The sequence below is a fragment of the Curcuma longa genome, chromosome 3 (assembly GCF_044706935.1).
Source record: "Curcuma longa cultivar G26 ecotype Majalengka, Jawa Barat chromosome 3, ITB_CL_G26_1.1, whole genome shotgun sequence".
Lineage (NCBI taxonomy): Eukaryota > Viridiplantae > Streptophyta > Magnoliopsida > Zingiberales > Zingiberaceae > Curcuma > Curcuma longa.
In genome coordinates, this window is record NC_133863.1 from 322,610 (window position 1) to 340,759 (window position 18,150).

The 18,150-nt window shown below is 37.8% G+C and overlaps 4 protein-coding genes and 1 pseudogene across 5 annotated transcripts; 2 read left to right on the plus strand and 3 right to left on the minus strand.

The window, feature by feature from the left end:
- The first annotated feature begins 2,438 nt into the window (after positions 1 to 2,438).
- On the plus strand, positions 2,439 to 3,496 carry LOC141824222 (putative glutathione S-transferase GSTU6). 2 transcript variants are annotated; one of them, XM_074711465.1, is made up of 3 exons: positions 2,439 to 2,826; positions 2,901 to 3,277; positions 3,388 to 3,496. In XM_074711465.1, the coding sequence occupies exons 1-2, from the start codon at positions 2,488 to 2,490 to the stop codon at positions 3,264 to 3,266; spliced, it is 705 nt and encodes a 234-aa protein (XP_074567566.1). In that variant the 5' UTR covers positions 2,439 to 2,487; the 3' UTR covers positions 3,267 to 3,277; positions 3,388 to 3,496. The 2 variants fall into 2 exon arrangements, with proteins under 2 accessions (XP_074567566.1, XP_074567565.1); XM_074711464.1 differs by having other exon boundaries at positions 2,901 to 3,496.
- A 1,911-nt stretch (positions 3,497 to 5,407) lies between these two features.
- Positions 5,408 to 6,352, plus strand: LOC141824567 (glutathione S-transferase U15-like). Its single transcript, XM_074711876.1, has 2 exons — positions 5,408 to 5,790; positions 5,866 to 6,352. Exons 1-2 carry the CDS (start codon positions 5,452 to 5,454, stop codon positions 6,238 to 6,240), a joined length of 714 nt encoding a protein of 237 aa, XP_074567977.1. The 5' UTR covers positions 5,408 to 5,451; the 3' UTR covers positions 6,241 to 6,352.
- Positions 6,353 to 6,415: 63 nt separating this feature from the next.
- On the minus strand, positions 6,416 to 7,824 carry LOC141822917 (disease resistance protein RPP13-like; annotated as a pseudogene).
- Positions 7,429 to 10,047, minus strand: LOC141825200 (putative pentatricopeptide repeat-containing protein At3g15200). Its single transcript, XM_074712586.1, has 3 exons — positions 9,803 to 10,047; positions 7,846 to 9,558; positions 7,429 to 7,557 (listed from the first exon to the last, which is right to left on the minus strand). Exons 1-2 carry the CDS (start codon positions 9,855 to 9,857, stop codon positions 7,970 to 7,972), a joined length of 1,644 nt encoding a protein of 547 aa, XP_074568687.1. The 5' UTR covers positions 9,858 to 10,047; the 3' UTR covers positions 7,429 to 7,557; positions 7,846 to 7,969.
- Positions 10,048 to 12,453: 2,406 nt separating this feature from the next.
- LOC141823882 (uncharacterized) lies at positions 12,454 to 16,284 on the minus strand. Its single transcript, XM_074711081.1, has 7 exons — positions 15,991 to 16,284; positions 15,460 to 15,737; positions 14,708 to 15,076; positions 14,263 to 14,586; positions 13,747 to 14,121; positions 13,565 to 13,646; positions 12,454 to 12,869 (listed from the first exon to the last, which is right to left on the minus strand). Exons 1-7 carry the CDS (start codon positions 16,172 to 16,174, stop codon positions 12,634 to 12,636), a joined length of 1,848 nt encoding a protein of 615 aa, XP_074567182.1. The 5' UTR covers positions 16,175 to 16,284; the 3' UTR covers positions 12,454 to 12,633.
- Between the last annotated feature and the right edge of the window lie 1,866 nt (positions 16,285 to 18,150).

An 18,150-nucleotide genomic window follows, 5' to 3' on the forward strand; every position in this document is an offset into this window, starting at 1 on the left:
TCCATAAAAATTTTTGACTGTCAAGGTAAATTGAAAAGCGTTCGCGATGACCTATTTAGACAGTCCCAAATATAAATATAAGGGGGCGTTTGGTTTGGTCATTTTTTATTTTTATTTTTTTATTTTTTAGAAATTATTATTTGTTTTGTGTTTTCCAATTTCATTCTCTGGAAAATGAGAAAGCATTTTCTAAGAAAATAGAAAATGATAAAATATCATTTTCCGTGGAAAATAGAAATTACAGAAAAATGCAAAAAATGCAACGTTTTCCCCTTCTTCTCTGCCGTTTCCGTTCCCTTCCGTTCAACCAAAATCCAAAGTTACATCCTCTCTATAAATATCCAAACCAACATTACATCCTCTCCCAAACCAAGCAGCAGAAACTAGACACCGATAGAAGTGAAGAACGAGGAAGGAGATCGATCAAACGACTGGCTCGACTCGGTCCTTTCTTCAAACCCAACTCATACAAGAAAGAAACAACCAAAGCTTCTTCAGTGATGACTCGTTGTCTCTCTGCCCTCTCTAAGGCATCACCGTCTTTCTTAATAGGTATGCCGCAACCTTTTAATTCTAGCTTATATAGCAGCCTCCCCCTATATGTGCAGTATAATGCTAACTTAATGAACGATATATTATAATGGATTCAGAAGGGCATGCTCCGCCGCAGCATCGGCAACGGAGAAGAAGACGACGGTGGTGATGAAATCCTCCAACATCACTTGTTCTACTTCTGCTTCCACTTCTTCGTCGTCGTTACTGAATTCTTGGGTACCGGATCTGGTGACAGGTTATTATAGGCCCAGCAACGTGGGCCTGCAGGTTGACGCGGTGGAGCTCCGGAAGAAGCTTCTCTCCCGCTACAACAACTCTTTGTTGCTTTATATCTAATTATTTTATGCAATAGAGAAGAGAGAAAAAAAATAGAGTGTTCTTATATTAATCTTATAATATGTTTTTATATTTTATAGAACTAACATTTTTATATTTGACAGAAAATTTTATCATGAAATTATTTGATAGAAAAAGTTATCATGAAATATCAATTCATATGAAATAATTATTTTAAATTCAAACAAAATAATTATTCATTAATCTATTTGGAAACTAACTTTACTTATCTATTTCAAATTCCTTCCTATAACATAATCAATTATTTTAACAATTTAATTAGACCAACTAAATAATAAATTGGTTCAATCGGTACTCGTATAGATGTGGTTAATTAATCTAATTATATTGAACGCTCCAAACTATTTTAAAAATATCTTTTATTAAAAAAATTATTTTATTTATAATTTTTTATATTAAAAAACCAAACATATTTTTCAATTTTTTTTCTAGAAAATAGAAAATAGTATATCATACCAAACATATTTTTTATTTTTTAAAAACTAGATCAGAAAATATAAAAATAGAAATATAAAATGAAAAATAGAAAATATAAAATAAAAAATAGAAAATAGAAAAAAAATTCTAAACCAAACGCCCTTTAAGATTCATCGAAGGGTCTTAACTACTGCACCATACATTGCCTTAGAGAAAGTTATAGATCTTATTTTTTTTGTATGTGTGTTGGTGCAATCAATTTTTGATCAAGTTCGAATTGACTTAATCAAAAATGAACTAGATATTTGTGAATAAATTTGAGTCAAGTCATCATAATTCTTTTTCCATTGTAAATGAATGAGATATTCGTAAATAAATTTAACATTCAATTTGATAAAACTCATTTATGTTCATCCAAGTAACACTTAATTTTATTTTTATTTTAATATAAATATTAAATTTTAAATTCTAAATTATAACTCTAAATTTTAAATCATAAATAATAAATAAATTTTTTTGAAAATTAATATTAGACGGTCACGAATGAATATGTAAAATAATACACTATATATATATAAAAGAAATAAAGTTGAAAACTAATGAGCTTGACTAATATTTATAAATAATGTTTTTGAATAATTTATAAATAAATAGTATTTAAAATCTATTATTAAAATAATATATATGACAAATATTTTTTAATAATTTTATAGATTTTTTAAATATTCTTTTCAAATAAAGAAATATGATAAATAAATAAATAAATTATAAAATTTAAAAATAAAAACGACGATAGTTGTACTTTGTTAAAAGCTTGAACAAATTAATGTTCATGAACAAATTTGAGTCCGACTTGAACTCGTTAAGATTTTAAATAAATAAATCATAATTATTTTGATAAATAAATAAATATATTTGAATACGACTATAACTTTTTTTAAACATTATTTTTAAATTTTTTAAAAAATAATTGTACTCGAATCCTATAACTTTTTTAAAAATTATTTTTTATTTTGTCTCTTCTTCTTTGATTATGGATCAATGTGACGTAAGCAGTTACGTCATCACACTTTTCCTAAAATTTGTAAACAAATAGCAGAACCAGCAACGAGATTCCTCTGCCATCGTTCGCCGACACCGGCACCAATTTGCACTCCCATGGCCGGAGCTGCGGCGGAGGACGTGAGGGTTTTGGGCCTCAAGCTGAGCCCCTTCGTCATCAGAGTCCTCATCGCCCTCCGCCTCAAGAGAGTCGAGTACGAGCTCGTGGAGGTGCGGATCGCGGAGCCGAAGAGCGAGATCCTGGTGAAGTCCAATCCGGTGTACAAGAAGATCCCCGTGCTGCTCCACCGCGGAAAACCTATCTGCGAGTCCGCCGTCATCGTCCAGTATATCGACGAGGAGTGGTCCGACGGCGGCGGATCCCCTTCCATCCTCCCCGCCGACCCCTTCGACCGCGCCCTCGCTCGGTTCTGGGCCGCCTACATCGACGACAAGGTAAAGGCCCCTACTTTCGAAATCCATCGAATAAAAACACAACATTTGACTCCGATTTCTTCGATTTGTACCAGTTGACTGCTTTAATTAGGGCTTCATGGAAGGAGACGGAGGCGGCGAAGGTGGCGGAGTTGGCCGAGCAAATCCGACAGGTGCTGGGGCTGCTGGAAGAGGCCTTCGCGGAGTGCGGCAAAGGGAAGGGCTTCTTCGGCGGGGACTCCGTCGGCTACCTGGACATCGCGCTGGGGAGCTGCTTGGGGTGGATCATGGGGCTGGAAAAGGGCAAAAGCGTCAAGCTTTTTGAGGCGGAGAAGCTTCCTCAGCTGGTGGGCTGGGCGGAGCGGTTCCTGGCGGAGGAGTCAGTGAAGGGGCTGGTTCCCGACGCCGACGAGTATGTGAAATCCATCGCGGCTAGGGCGAGTGCTACTCCTGCTGCATAAGATCTTGTGAGGTAATCAATGGTGTGAAATTAGGGTTTGAGAGTCAAGACTTCTCCTAAAAATAATTTAGACAGTCCATTTTTTCTAACATGCTATTTACTAGAGGGAATCACCCTTGCAGTGTGCCGCAGTTGAGTCTCGAACCTGAGGCTCCTAAGATCCATCGGAGGGTCTTAACCGTAACCGTTGTACCATTGCCCTGAGGGAAGTTATTGATTTTGTTTGTTTCATATGTGTGTGTTGGTGCAATCGATTTCTGATCAAGATTAATCAAGTTTGAATTGACTTGAATTGAGTTTTGATTTTTAATCAATATGTTTATTAATGAAAGTAAGACGTCAAATAGAAAGAGAGTTTTTTGAGAGAGAGATTATAAGTGTAATCAATCTCAAATTAGGTTAGTCAAGATTGATTTAGGTGTATATGGACGGTTGAATAAAAAGTTTAGTTAAAATTGATTGGATACTTGACAATGAAGAAGTCTAAGTGGGTAACGATTGATTAGATATTTGACGATCGAAAGTCTAATAAATAGTTTGTAAAAAAGAATGCCAAGTATATCACTGTTGACTAGAAATTTGACAATCAAAAGTCCAATAGAGGATTGGTAAGAAAAAAGTCCAATTGTGTCATGATTGATCGAATATTTAGTGGTTGGAAATTGAATAGTGAGTGAGTATGAGAGACGAAGTCAGAGTGGGTCTGCATAACTGAACACTTACGATTGGAAGTCCAACAGGGAGTTGGTAATGACAAAGTCCAAGTGAGTTATGGAGAATCAAACACTTGACATGAGAGATGAGACGTAAAATCTAAGTGGATTAAGGTTGACTGGACACTTGACAATGAGGAAAGTCTAAACAGATTATGGAAGACTGAATGTGTGACGGTAGAAGAGTCCTAATAAGTCACGGAGGACCAGATGTTGGACATAAGAAGTGGAGTTTTAATAGGTTAGGGGAGTCGAATGCTAGACATAAGATGAGAAAGGATATTGATGAAGTTTTAAAAAGGTCAAGATTGATCAGATATCAAATAGTGATGAAGCCCCCGTAAGTTAAGACTGATTGGATTCTATGTGATGGTAAAGTTCTGACAAATTAAAATTGATCGAATGCTAAATAAAGAAAGTCCTGATAGTTTGAGGTCAATCAAAAACTAAATAAGACGAGATTTCAACTTTGATAAGACTGAAACAAAGATATCATTCAGTTATTATGGATTAACAATTGACTAATGAACCTCGAATTCGGAGTTTAAGGGGGTTTAAGAGGACTTGTTGCACAACAATCGATTATTAGATTTGAACAATCAATTGATAATATTGTTGTAATAAACAAAATATTTGGATTGTGTTTCATCAACTTATCTAATGACGATTAATCAATTGATGACATGGAGCAATTGATTATCATCATTGTTGCAGCAAATAAAATATTCTAAACTCGATTGTGTGACTTGACTATTTAGGTAGCCGATTTGATGATCATGAGCAATTGACCATTAAGGTCAAAGTTGAGTTGGAAGGACCTATTCTGCAGGTGCAAGATTGAAATTCAGTAGAGCAATTGACTGATGAATATTATTAGTCAACTATTAAGTGAAAATCAATCCCGATTTAACGGCTATAAATGAAGAATTCATAAAAAATTTTAAATCAATTTTTAAAAATTACGAAGGAGAGTACTATTGCATTTCTAAACATTCAAGCAACATTCTAAAAAATTACAGAGCAAGTAAAATAAGATTAATTTATGTAAATAATTATTTATATTATTTATATTTTTATTTTCTTGTTCGAATTGCTAAGTAAAGAATAGAAAATTATAAGAAGTGTCTCTGTCTTCAAAAAGATAATGATACTATTACTAAGATAATATACCATAAAATAAAAATTACAAATTTTGAGCCACATAATTTATTTATGCTTATTCTATTATATATTTATTATTTATTTTTTCATTTCATATAGTTTTTTATATATGGACAAAAAAATTATTTTTTATTTTCCCTAGGCCACTTCATTGATTATGGATCAATGTGACGTAAGCAGTTACGTCATCCCACTTTTCCTAAAATTAGTAAACGAATAGCGGGTTCGCATCCCGCACCTATAAATAGCAGAACCACCGCCGGCGAGGTACTCAGACATCATTCGCCAACACCGTCACAAATTCGACGTCCCATGGCCGAAGCTGCGGCGGAGGACGTGAAGGTTTTGGGCCTCATAATGAGCCCCTTCGTCATCAGAGTCCTCATCGCCCTCCGCCTCAAGAGAGTCGAGTACGAGCTCGTGGACGTGCGGATGGAGGAGCCGAGGAGCGAGATCCTGGTGAAGTCCAACCCGGTGTACAAGAAGATCCCCGTGCTGCTCCACCGCGGAAAACCTATCTGCGAGTCAGCCGTCATCGTCCAGTACATCGACGAGGAGTGGTCCGCCGGCGGCGGATCCTCCTCCATCCTCCCCGCCGACCCCTTCGACCGCGCCCTCGCTCGATTCTGGGCCGTTTACGTCGACGACAAGGTAAAGATCCCTGTTTTCGAAATCCATCAAATTAAAAACAAAACATTTGACTCCGATTTCTTCGATTTGTACCAGTTGCCTGCTTTAATTAGGGGTTTGAGGGATGAGACGGATGCGGCGAAGGTGACGGAGTTCGCGGGGCAATTCCATCAGGTGCTGGGGCAGCTGGAAGAGGCCTTCGCGGAGTGCAGCAAGGGGAAGGGCTTCTTCGGCGGGGACGTCGTCGGCTACCTGGACATCGCGCTAGGGAGCTGCCTGGGGTGGATCAGGGCGCTGGAGAAGGGCAAAAGCGTCAAGCTTTTGGAGGCGGAGGAGGTTCCTCGGCTGGCGGGCTGGGCAGAGCGGTTCCTGGCGGCGGAGTCAGTGAAGGGGCTGGTGCGGGACGCCGACGAGTATCTGAAGTTTCACGCATCCAGGGTGGCTAGGATGAGTGCTACTCCTGCTGCATAGATCTTGTGAGGTCAAAGATGGTGTGAAATTAGGGTTTGAGAGTCAAGAAATCTCCTAAAAATAATAAATAAGTGTGATACAAACCAAAGAAATGAAGTCTTCAAATATTTATGAAGTCAAATAACAAATCTAAATCCACTGAAAAATTCAGATCTACGACCCACCAAACTATGACTCACCTACTAGTTGAAGCTGCGCTCGATGCCTTTGAGAAGTTGCCTATGCCTCTCACGATCCCTTCGGCAATCCATCATCTCATCAGGCGTTTCCGATGAATCTTGTAATCCTCAGGAAATATGCCTTAAAAATAAGAAGACCTCCGATTGTCACGATCGCAAGTGGCAATGCAACGCCCTTTTGCATGATTGCTCTATCAATCTTTTTTAATTCTAAAGGACAATTATAGGATACTGAATTACTCTCCAAATAGAATAGCTCAGGTGATAAAGAAGAGACTTTAAATATAAATAGACGATTACAACAACAAATTATATTTGCTACTTCCTCAATGCGGTTGGTCACTATGACCCTACTTCCTTTTCTACCCGGTGGCAATGCAATGCTCAAGCTTTCCCATGCTTCAGTTCTCCAAGCATCATCGAAAACAAGCAAATACCTCTTTCTGTGAAGATGACCTCTGACTATCTGCACCAATTGTGACTCGTCCATCTTGCTCTGTATCCAAATTGGCATCTTGGATTTGTTGCTTGTTGACGGAAATTTATAGAATAATCTTTTTGAGAAGCTCTTTGATACTGTAATTCTGTGACACTGCAATCCAAGCTCGAGATTGGAAGTGGCCTCCGACGATAGGATTGTCATAGACTGTCCTAGCCAAAGTTGTCTTTCCTAAACCATCAAAACCGACGAGAGAACTCTGGTTGATGATCCGTGGATCGGAGTATCTGTCGATCATGTCCAAGCTGGTGGTGGTGCCAGAGGTTGTAAAAGCTTCATTTGGGTGGGAATAGCGATCATGTCTCTTTCTGAGCTCTTCTACGTGGACCTTCAATTTCTTCAGATCTGAAGCAATGCCACGACGAACTTTCGATGATTTTACACAACGAAGGAAGTACTTGAAAACACCTTTGACTCCTTGCTCATCGTAGGGTGTCGATCGGAGACGGCATACAAACTCATCAATTGAGTCTTCGGCATCTTAAGCCACCTCCCTCACTTCCTGCACCCAGTTCTGGAGTTAATCATCCAGATTGCGCCTGGTCTACATGGCCGTCGAGAAAGAGGTGATGCTTCTGAGCTCAGCGACTATGTATCGGACATCATCTTCGACTCCGGCCAGCAACGCGGCTTCTTCCTCTATCGATGAATAAAACAATGAGTGGGAATTAAATAAAATATTTTTAAAAAATTAAGACAATAATTACACATTCACATCGTCATAGTTTGATTTTAAGAAGAAAAAAATCTCAAGCATGCCTAATTTACAAAGATATCGATAAAAGAAAACAATAAGATGGACAAATGGGCAAACATATAAAAAATAATTACACAATCTCTTTGTTAAATGGATCAAAATAATGTCATAGTTTGTTTGACAGAAACGAAAGAGAATCTCACATTCATGTGCTTAAAGGAAACAACTACCTGATCAATTAATACTTGAAGGATGTAGAAGATGTTTGAAGATATCCACTCAAACTCAATTGACAAAGGAAAAACAGCTCAGAAATTCTTCTTCTCTGTACCAGTACAAGAAATAGAAGATGAATCATCCTCTTTTCTCTCTTTGTAATCGAATTGCTTTTATTAACAGTTTGGTTCTAGGCTCTGGGATCATTCCTTTTGCTCTCATTTCTTTATAGAATTGCAAGGCCTCTTCTAGCTTCCCTTGGTTGTGTAGTTGATGAACCATTATAGTATAAGACCGCTGATCCGGTCCCAGACCACTTTTCTTCATATCGGCCCATATAGATCCGCTGCCCTTTTGGTGCTTCCACTGCATATACAGGTTCAGTAGCAAATTGTAAGTATCTGAGTCAAGTTTGCAGCCGGTCCTTTCCATTCTCTGCAACAAGGCAGTAACCTCTTCAGGTTGTTCGGCAGTTTTCAAGATGTAAGAATAAGTTCTAGCATTCGGGTTGCAACCTTTTTCTTCCATCTCATTCAGAAGCTCGTGTACTTTCTGCATCCTATTGATCTTACAAAGATGTTTGATGAGGGAATTGTAGGTCGATACATCAGGAAGACAACCTCGGTCGTTCATTTCAGAGAAAATCTCAAGTGCTTGGGGAACTTTCTTCTTATAGCACAATGCATCAATGATACAATTACAGATTGTAACATCCGGATCACAACCCTTCTCCCACATGGATGTGAACAACTGCACGGCAGTACCAAGTTTTCCAGATTTAGTCAATGATTTAATAAAAATGCTATAGGTGTATAAATCTGGTTTGCAACCAGATTTATTTATGTCGTTCCAAAATCTCTTTGCATCATGTAAACTTCCCAAAACACACCAGCCATTCAGGATGATATTTCTGGTCTTTATAACTGGTGGAAACTGATCTTGTTTCTGAAGAAATAAAGCTTCTGCCTCCTCAACATGTTTATATCTACAAAGTGACATAAGAAGTTGCTGGAAGCCAATCAAGTCGAGTTCAAAGCCATAATCTATCCTTTTATAGAAAATGTCTATAGCTTCTTGCACTTTGTGGGCACCTGCATATCTGTTCATAAGGATCGCAAAGGTTTTGTTATTAATAGCAGATCCTTGCCTATCTTTCGGAATCTCATCAAACGTCTCTTGCATTAATTTGACCTGTTTCATCCTACCAAGAATATCGAGTATCTCATTATAAGCCCTCGGTCCATGCAAATAGTCATTCTGCGAGGAAGCCCACTTGAAAAAAGATAGTGCAAGCTTCCAATCGGAGCGATTCCTCCGAAGAACAAGCACAACTAAGTCCTCAGTTAACTGAATCTTGCATTCATCAAGAGCTGATGAAAACCCAGAGCTTTTATCATGAGATTTGAGTATCTTCTGAACTGTCATAGCATCACTAGCACATGAATCGTCATCCGATGCCAAACCATCAGGCTTGGGCAAAGATATATCCTCAGATTCTGATAGTGAACTCAAATGATATCGTCTCGAGGAGCACAAGAATTCTTGTGAACATATAACAGGATATGAAATGGAAGCATTACAGCAGATATTCTTCGTGAAGTACAAAGATGGTCCAAAGCAAGAGTATTTCTTCACTAATGAATCTTTGATGCCATGACTGTTGCTCGGCGCAATAGACGCATGTGTATGCTCGAGAACATAATTGTGGTTCACAAGTGAAAATTGATCTGAAATGATAGCATAAGTACATCTTTGTGAGGTCAATTGAACACCGTGATTCTAAATTATAATTAGGAACATAGTTTTACAAATTTGAATAGGAAGACAAACTAGAGATTGTAGAAGAACTGAATCTATCACAATTAGCATTTATAATCATGGAAAATTAGAATTGGGCAATCAAAAGAACATATAAGCGAGGTATATTTCCTGCAAAATCGTTCTAAAAAATCAGAAAATAAGGAAACATACAAAGAACAGTTGAAGTGGCACTGAGCGATGGAAGCTTGCCCTTGGAGACCCACATCCGAAGCTACTAGCTGCAATCCTCGATCTCGTAGGGCTGCTGGAGAAAAGGGGGAGAGAGGGTTGCCACTGCTGGTCAGCGAAGGAGAAGACTCTCGCTGATGCTCAGGCGGCGAAAGAGAACTTAGGGTTTTCCGCTCGGCGCGCACACACCAGCAACGGAGAGAGATGGAGCAGTTGCTGCTCTAGAGGACGAGGGCAAGAGCAAACCCCTGCTCAGACTAGAAAGAGAAGGAAGGAGGGGGGTGTCTTCTCCTTTGTTCCTGTGAGTAAGAGAGCGGAGGGCCGCGGGGGATTTCGTACGGACGGCGGCGACAGGAAGGTGCGGCGGCGTTCGAGGCGCTGCTGCGGAAAAAAGGCGAGAGCTATGGGGAGGAGACGCTCCCGGAGTTGGCGTGCCGCTGGCGGCAGTCGGCGGCGGCGGCGATCGCTGTGGCGCACGAGAGAGTGAGAGAGATCGGGAAGAGGTGCATGATGTGCAAATTTATTTATATCATAAATTTATTTATATTTATTATTTTAAAAAAGTAATTATTAAAATGCATCATATTTATTTATCAAATTTAACTAAAAATAAAGCATATGAAAACACTTTAATGTTTTTTCAAAATGTACAATAAATGTTTTACATATTTAGTATTAAATCACTTTTAATATGTAAAACATTTTAAACTTTTTATTTTTATTTTAAAAAAATCACAAATATTTAGCAAAATACAAGATGAATAACCTCCACCACAACTCATGCCTGTTGCATCACATAAACTTCATTAGTATTTGGGGTCGCTAAAAAAGGTAAAAAAATTTTGCCACCTTTTTGCAGAAGTGATTAAGCAATCGAAAATTTTTCATCAATCATTAAAATAAATTTAAAAATATATATAGGTCCAGACGGATGACTCAGTTTTATCCCCGAGATAATGGTACCGCAGTAGGACATCCAGATTGCCACTCAGACATCTGCGGTGCGGATGATGAGATCCCCAACTATGGTGTCTTTGCAAAAAATTTTCTCTAAATAGGTAGCACAATCAAAGGATGCTGGGCGTCTGAGCCAGATCCCCAATTACGACGTATTTGTAAGAATTTTCTTCTAAACAGGGAGCACAATCAAATGATGTTGGGCGTTTGGGCTGACCGCTGTGTGCACTTCCCGATTTACCCTGATGGCCGGTGGGAAATTTCCGTAGGATCAGACCGGTTACCCCTAGGAATTGTCAATGAGATTAACTAAGATTTATCATTTTTTAGTGTGAGATTCAAATTGCATTCCACTTCTTACCATCGCAGAACAGCCAAAGGAGAAGACAAAAAGAGCATTAAAATAGACTCTGAAAAGTTTAAGTTGAAGGTGGTGCAGATGTAAGCACTTACAGAGAGTGGTGGTACAATATTGCCTCTGAAATGCACTAGATTGTTATACACAAGTAAGAAGGGCTTAAATCTTCCTGCATCATGGTGATCATGGCGGAACAAATAAACTAAAAGAAACTGTTTGTCAGCCAGTTTCATGTTCCAGGAATCCCTGAGTTCAGATACAGTAATGGTTGTTGTAGCCTGTCATAGATTCTGGGAAATGCAGCACTATAGTTAGGCAAATAAGGGTATGCATTTGGATCATAGAGTGGAATAGCACAAGTAATGTATTATGAGCAAATGTGTAATGGAGACAAAGAAGAAAGTCACTAGACTGAGAAGTTCTATCAGACATATAGTTCTATCAGACTGAGAACTCTTGAGTGCTCTTCTTAATCAGGCAATGCAGTTTATCTGTAATTTGTTAAGGAAGATGCATAGCAAATAAGTTTTTACACTATTCATTAGCATGCAAAGTGATAGATCACAGACATCATCAACAAGTTTAAGAAATATAATAAAATTTTGCATAAATTGCAAATTATATTGTCTTATGAGTATCTATACCAAGTTTCTGAAGGTTCAATCTTCATGATCATCCTTCTTTTGCAATGCTTGCCTAAAAAGAGTCAGTTGGGATAATACTTGCCTAAAAAGAGTCAAAATTTCCAAATTTGAACCCCTAGACATGACAATAGTCAGAAATTACTGCCACATGAATTGCCAAATTTTTTTCTTCATATGATAAAAGATGCCCATGATTATCTATCTCATCTAACACATTTTTTCATGTTTTGCCATGTGACTCCAACAAGATCCTATTTCTCACATCTTTCATGTTGAATTGTAACTAACCTTTGGAGTCTTTCTCAACCAAAGTTTATTGCTGTTTCTATCTTCATAGAAGGAAACAAAGCAAGCCTTCAAGAAGCTACTAATTAATTCAAAGACTTGTCCCATCAATGATGTAGTTTATATCAGACATGAACTTTTTTGTCTGAAGAAAATGCAACAAGGCTTTCAGTAAAAATTACACTTGGGCATGAACCCAACTTTAATGTTGTAATGCTCTAAGAACAAGTGACTTTATTAAATGAAGAAAAAAAACCATTGACCATTATAATCTATAACACAGTGATAGTGAGATGCAACAAGATACTGAAGTAGTCAGAAACACAAGTATGCTATGATCCAGGTAAAAAAGAATGTGCATAAGAAAAAAATAAGGAACACAAGCACAGTAACATAAATCTGCAGCATTGCTAATGTATTATTCAGAACACCTCGTCTCAAGAGTTAGCGAGCTGACATTACAAGACTACACATATAAAAAGCAAACAGTGGAAAACTAAATGTTATAAAGCTACAAAATTTACAAAACCCAACAGATTTGGTCAGATTCTACAGGCACAAATTGTACATCAGGAACTAAGGCACCAACTTAATCCAAGACATAGGAACAAGAGGAGGGCTGAAAGAATCAAAATGATTCTGATAGTAGAGTATGAACCAGATGTAATTGCCAAAGCTTTAAAAGACCGATCACTAGTCTTCTTTGAGATTTCATCCTTATGTGCCCGTCTGGATCTCAATCCAGTGGATTTGGGATCATCACCAAATTCAGTAGAGGATGCTTTCACTGTAGAAATTTCATTATCTGCATGATGAAACCATGATCATTAACAAAGTTAATGTGTATCACAATCAAGTCAACGTGTATCCCAATCAAAATAGATCAGTAACCATGTTTACCAACACACAACAAATACTAAAACCTGAAATTGTTGTTGTCGAGGTTAATACAATGCCTCATTTGGGGTTGGATCATACTCCAGCAAGGTACATCATATATGGAAAATATTGCATAAAATATCATGTCTCATATAGGATGTATGTAGTTTTGCAATCAATCTTTTAAATATTCACATGTATTTTGCACCCCCAACAATTCCAAAAATTGCAATTTGGATCTTCTAAGGGTTTCCAATGACATAACACATGGGAACATGTCAAGGAACATTTTTGATTTTCAAGGGACCTAAACTACTTTAACATTAGTTACGCAATCTTAAAGTTTTGCAGGGACAAAAATTAAACTACATGCAAATAGTAGAAAGCTATAAAAGCATGTTAGTGTTTGATCTGCCAATTCATACCCTCCCTTAGAAAAAAAACAAGTTTCACAAAAATAATATGTGCCTCCTCCAATGATAAAATTTCAGTTGACAAAGTCATGAAATCAACTTAGGTTAAAATTGAGTATCCATGTAAAAAAATCCAACTTAATTGAGCTATAGCAATGGAGCAGATCCCAGAAATTAAAATATTTCTAGTTTCAGCATATATTATTACCACAAGAAGGGTCCTTAGCATTGATACTGCTGTCAAGATCGAACTCTGTGTTTTCTTCAGGATGCTCCACAATTTCTTGAACCTGTAGATGCTCTCTCAGGTTAGGAAAAGTCTTTGAGTCAACAGGATGATAGAAATCATGATGCAGCTAGTCATAACAATTGACAAGTAAATTATCAGACCTCACTGATAACTGAGCGGACTATATCACCATTTATAGTGCTTATATGATCAGTTTTGGTGACAGACGCATTGCGAATGGACTTTTGTAAGCGTATCCGGTTTGTTGACGAGCCTTTTTCTTCACCCAGGCAATTAGATGCCAACAAATTCCTTCGTGTTATAATACGGACTCCGGCATTATCTATGTTTTCAATATTAACTGATTCTTGATGCATACTTTCAGCAGTCTCCACATAGGAAAGATTATAGCCCAAATTATGATTTTTAAGCAAAGAACTCGTGCTTTGTCTTACTGGAGCAGCATAACTACTCTTCTGCAGAATGCTTGTTGAACAAATTGGTGGTTTGAACTGTTCACCAAGCACTTCTGTTACCTGTTGAGGCAGAAAACACGTACAATGTCAGAACCTCTTACCAGGTTTGTTATCTTTATCACAATTGCATACAGATCAGCAGATTCTAAAGAACACACAAAAAAGCAACATAACTAATATATTAAACAGCGAATTTCTTACATCTGCAGTCATATCGGTATTACCCCCACTAATGCATGTTGTGCTGTCCTTGATTGAAAATGCTTCCAAGGGATTATAAGAATAACATGGCGTTAGACTGCTACAGGCATTTGATACATCAGGGGAACATTCCTCAGGATCACAGAGAATTGCATCCAAGAATTCAGTAATGGAATCATCTTCAAGATTTTGCTTCTCAACATCATCATAAAGTTCGTGCTCCATTTGAGATAGCATCAAGGAATTGATATGAAAACCATCTGAAGCAAATTCTCCAAACTCTGAGACATCAAATTCTCTTAAATCTTCCAGTGGAAAAACAACCTGCATTTTGTGTATAAAATTAATTTATTGGATACAATTATGCACAAAATTAGTGTTTAAGAAAGCAAAAATTTTAAAGGCTAGGTAAAACAAAATCCACAAGTATGCAATAACTTCTTACCCCATCTGATGGTGATGCCACAGTGCCAGTAAAATGGCTCTCTTCTTGAATTTGAAGATTGTTTCTTGTGAAATCATTATTATCAGGAAACAGTTCACTGGCACCTGATAATTGCTCATCTGAACATAGAGGTAAAAGCTGTATGTTCTCCTGAAAATCACACAATGGAGGCTTCTGATCCAATGGTGTCACAGGTTCCACAGCAGCATCTTCTATATTATGCATACCACCTAGTGAATGCATGTTTGAAGCTGCAGACAAATCACTACTCTGTCTATCATCAACATTTCTCTCCATACAATCATCAACATCAGAAACAGGGTTCTGCTCTCCATCCTTCTTGAACAACCGATAAAGAACAAAACCACCCTAAACAACATTGAATAAGAATTAGAAAACAGTCCAAAAGCATAACTGTATCAAGGATACAACAGATTGAACATAAAGCATGAATAAATCCTTCAAAAATATCCACCAATCAATTTGAAATTATAATCCATGCAGTTACCCTTCTAATAAATTCTCTTTTACAAAATTACATTATCCATGTCATCCTAATATCATCTAAGTACTGATTTATTAGTAGAAGTAAACTTGGGATAGCAGCAGTCACAGGGAAAGACCTCCTACCGGTATCAATGCAAGAAAATCAACTCAACTAGTATAAAAAGGACTGCACAGGTTTTCAGTTCAAGGAAGCCTTTCGTAGAAGACAATGATTATTTTTTATATACATAAAAATAAGAATTCACCTGCCCTCGTGAATCATGCTCGGGTTCAGTGGTTCGATACTCGTGCATAATCCAATTAGATCGGACGCCTTTGGGAGCCCGGCCTTGGTAGAAGACAAGCGTTTTCTTTGTGCCTATAATCGCAGCCTCCCGCGTCTTAGTCTTGATCATCCGATCCTTACCAGTAGCTTTCCAGTATCCAGCCTGTGTAGCTCGGTTAGAACGGCTGCTATTGGGATACTTACGGTCCTTGGGCGAGAAGAAGAACCACTCGTCGCTTGATTTGACCAACGCTTTATCTGGATAATCAACACAGAAGTCATAACAATTAACAATTTTGTGTCTGCAAAAACCAATTTTGACAAACCAACTTATTAAAATCAAACAATCAAAGAAAATCGTCACCGAAGATCGATTTTTGCGAAAGGAAAATTGGGGGAATCGGACAAAACAAAATCCTAAACAAACAACATAAATCTTTCGCGAGAAGAACCTGAAGATAAACAAAGGGAGAGAATCAATAAGATAGAAATGAAGGCGGGGTATGGTCACCGGGAAGATCCCATGGCTCGCACTTGCAGACATCTATCTCAGGGATGACCTCCACCTCGGACTTGATCCGGCCACTGATCTTCCCCTTGAGGTAGTGATTCACGAGCTCCACGTCTGTCGGACGGAATCGGAATCCCAAAGGCAACGAATCGACGGTGAAAACCTCCATCTCCCTCCTCACCATCCAACTGCTCGACTTCCTCCTATGCGACAGAAGATCGTTCTGCAGAGGCGATCACGATGAGAACTCTGTATCGAAATCGGAACCCTAGTTTAGATCTTCAGCGAAGAAGCTACGCTATCTCACGACCTTTCTTTCCCCCGCCTTTTATAGCATCTGTCCTGCGGCAGTACAATGGCGTGACATTTTGGTAGCAAATGTCCATTTTACCCCTGTTAGTTACTGAATGTAACAGTAGGATAAGGGCTGTTTTAGTAATTTCACGAATCCGAGCGCTGCTTCTGCGAAAGCGGGGGAGTGAACGCGATTTGGACACGTTAGAAGATTAATGATGACCGTTGGATGGAGATCTGACGGTGAGTAGCTTTGCTTCGCGTGGAAGAGTAGGCATGATTGGGTGGCGAGCGATGTCGTTGTGACAGTACACTAGTCTTCTCGTTGACCGTTAGCTTTAAATTGAGTTAATTTTATTGGCACTCGAATTGGAATACGCGAAACTTTACCTGCATTATTATTGGATGTACGATTAGATTTTTTTTTAAATGATTTTAATAAATTTGAGTAAGTTAATTGTTAGCGCAAACCTATCGCCACTAATCTTCACTTAATGTGTATCCGACAAGTTGCCTTAACATTCGCACTGCGACAGCTTAAAAAAAAATCTTTCTTTTATATATTGAAGATGCCTATTTTTTATTAAAAAAATAATATAATAATACTTAATTTTGATTAATTATGGATGCAAATATATTGTTATTGACCATCAAAATAACATGCTAACTACCGACCTTATTTTTTATCTTACTGGTACAACAACTATGAATTATTGTAGTATGACCCTCGAATTAAAGTTAAATTAGCTACTGCAGGATCAGATATTATTACAATGGATAAGAGTCGAATTTCGACCAAGTCAAGAGAAATATCCTCCCAACGATAGTGTTCATATCCATTACAATATGAATGTTGATAAAAAAAAATGTTTCAATTATACTAATCAAACTCATTGATATTGTCAAATCAAAGAGGGTGGTGCATGTTGTTTTGATGATTAATGTTTGCTCAAATATAATATATGATGCGGTAGGAATCTATTTCGTATCATAGAGCGATGATACGGCGGTAGAAATCCACCTCGTACCATAGAGTGATGATAGCTTTCTCCTTGTTTTCTTCTTGTAACACAGCCAACTCTACGAAGAATAACACTAATCAAATGATTTGTTGGGAATTATCCTGATGAGGTATCTTTGATGCCTATGTCATCATGGAGCTCATGAATAGTATAATAGAAAGAAGAAATGATGATAATAAAAAATATATATATAGTAAAGTAAATGAGATCAAATAGTAGAAAATCTCCTCTAGTAAAGATAATAACCTCTTTTATATAGGGAGAAAAGTTTAAGAGACGCACTTTATGAAGAGAGGTTGAAAAAGATGCACCTCACTATTCAAGGGACACATCTCTTTGTAACTGTTCGTTACCGTAAGTTTCCGTCTTTATAAAGATTCACACATACTTGAACTCGAGTTCTCGACTTCCGAATGACTCAACATATGAGACACTCATACTCGAATGTTCGAGTGCTTTAGAGTCCATAGGTACTTTGACTCTCAAGTAATTTGGCAAATCAAGAGGTTGACAAGTCAATAGATCGGGAGGTTGGACCAATTTGACAGGTCAAATATCAATGATATATGCATTGATCGAGTTCTAAATCGCTCACATGACCCTCGTCGTCTCCCCTATATCGATGCAAAATATTGACATATGTTAACTCGATATTTTATGGATGAATTAAAACTAATTTACATTGGTTCAATTTGGACTAAATTAATACAAACTTTGAGTTAGCTGGGTTAGAATGACACCCAGATTAGGTATGTAAAATGTGTCGAGCTGCTTGCAATTCGATTTGCCCAACATGACTTAGATCATGCTTGGTGTCCATCACGAAAATAAGGCAACACAAGTC

Excerpts from the sequence above, each read along its gene's own strand:
- LOC141824222 (XM_074711464.1), top strand. The coding sequence starts at position 2,488 with ATGGCCGGAGCTGCGGCGGAGGACGTGAGGGTTTTGGGCCTCAAGCTG. Across the intron at positions 2,827-2,900 it reads CCGCCTACATCGACGACAAG|TTGACTGCTTTAATTAGGGC; the intron begins GTAAAGGCCCCT and ends GATTTGTACCAG.
- LOC141824567 (XM_074711876.1), top strand. The coding sequence starts at position 5,452 with ATGGCCGAAGCTGCGGCGGAGGACGTGAAGGTTTTGGGCCTCATAATG. Across the intron at positions 5,791-5,865 it reads CCGTTTACGTCGACGACAAG|TTGCCTGCTTTAATTAGGGG; the intron begins GTAAAGATCCCT and ends GATTTGTACCAG.
- LOC141825200 (XM_074712586.1), bottom strand. The coding sequence starts at position 9,857 with ATGTGGGTCTCCAAGGGCAAGCTTCCATCGCTCAGTGCCACTTCAACT. Across the intron at positions 9,559-9,802 it reads TGCCACTTCAACTGTTCTTT|ATCAATTTTCACTTGTGAAC; the intron begins GTATGTTTCCTT and ends CTATCATTTCAG.
- LOC141823882 (XM_074711081.1), bottom strand. The coding sequence starts at position 16,174 with ATGGTGAGGAGGGAGATGGAGGTTTTCACCGTCGATTCGTTGCCTTTG. Across the intron at positions 14,587-14,707 it reads TGGCATCACCATCAGATGGG|GTTGTTTTTCCACTGGAAGA; the intron begins GTAAGAAGTTAT and ends CACAAAATGCAG. Across the intron at positions 12,870-13,564 it reads TGCTAAGGACCCTTCTTGTG|ATAATGAAATTTCTACAGTG; the intron begins GTAATAATATAT and ends TTCATCATGCAG.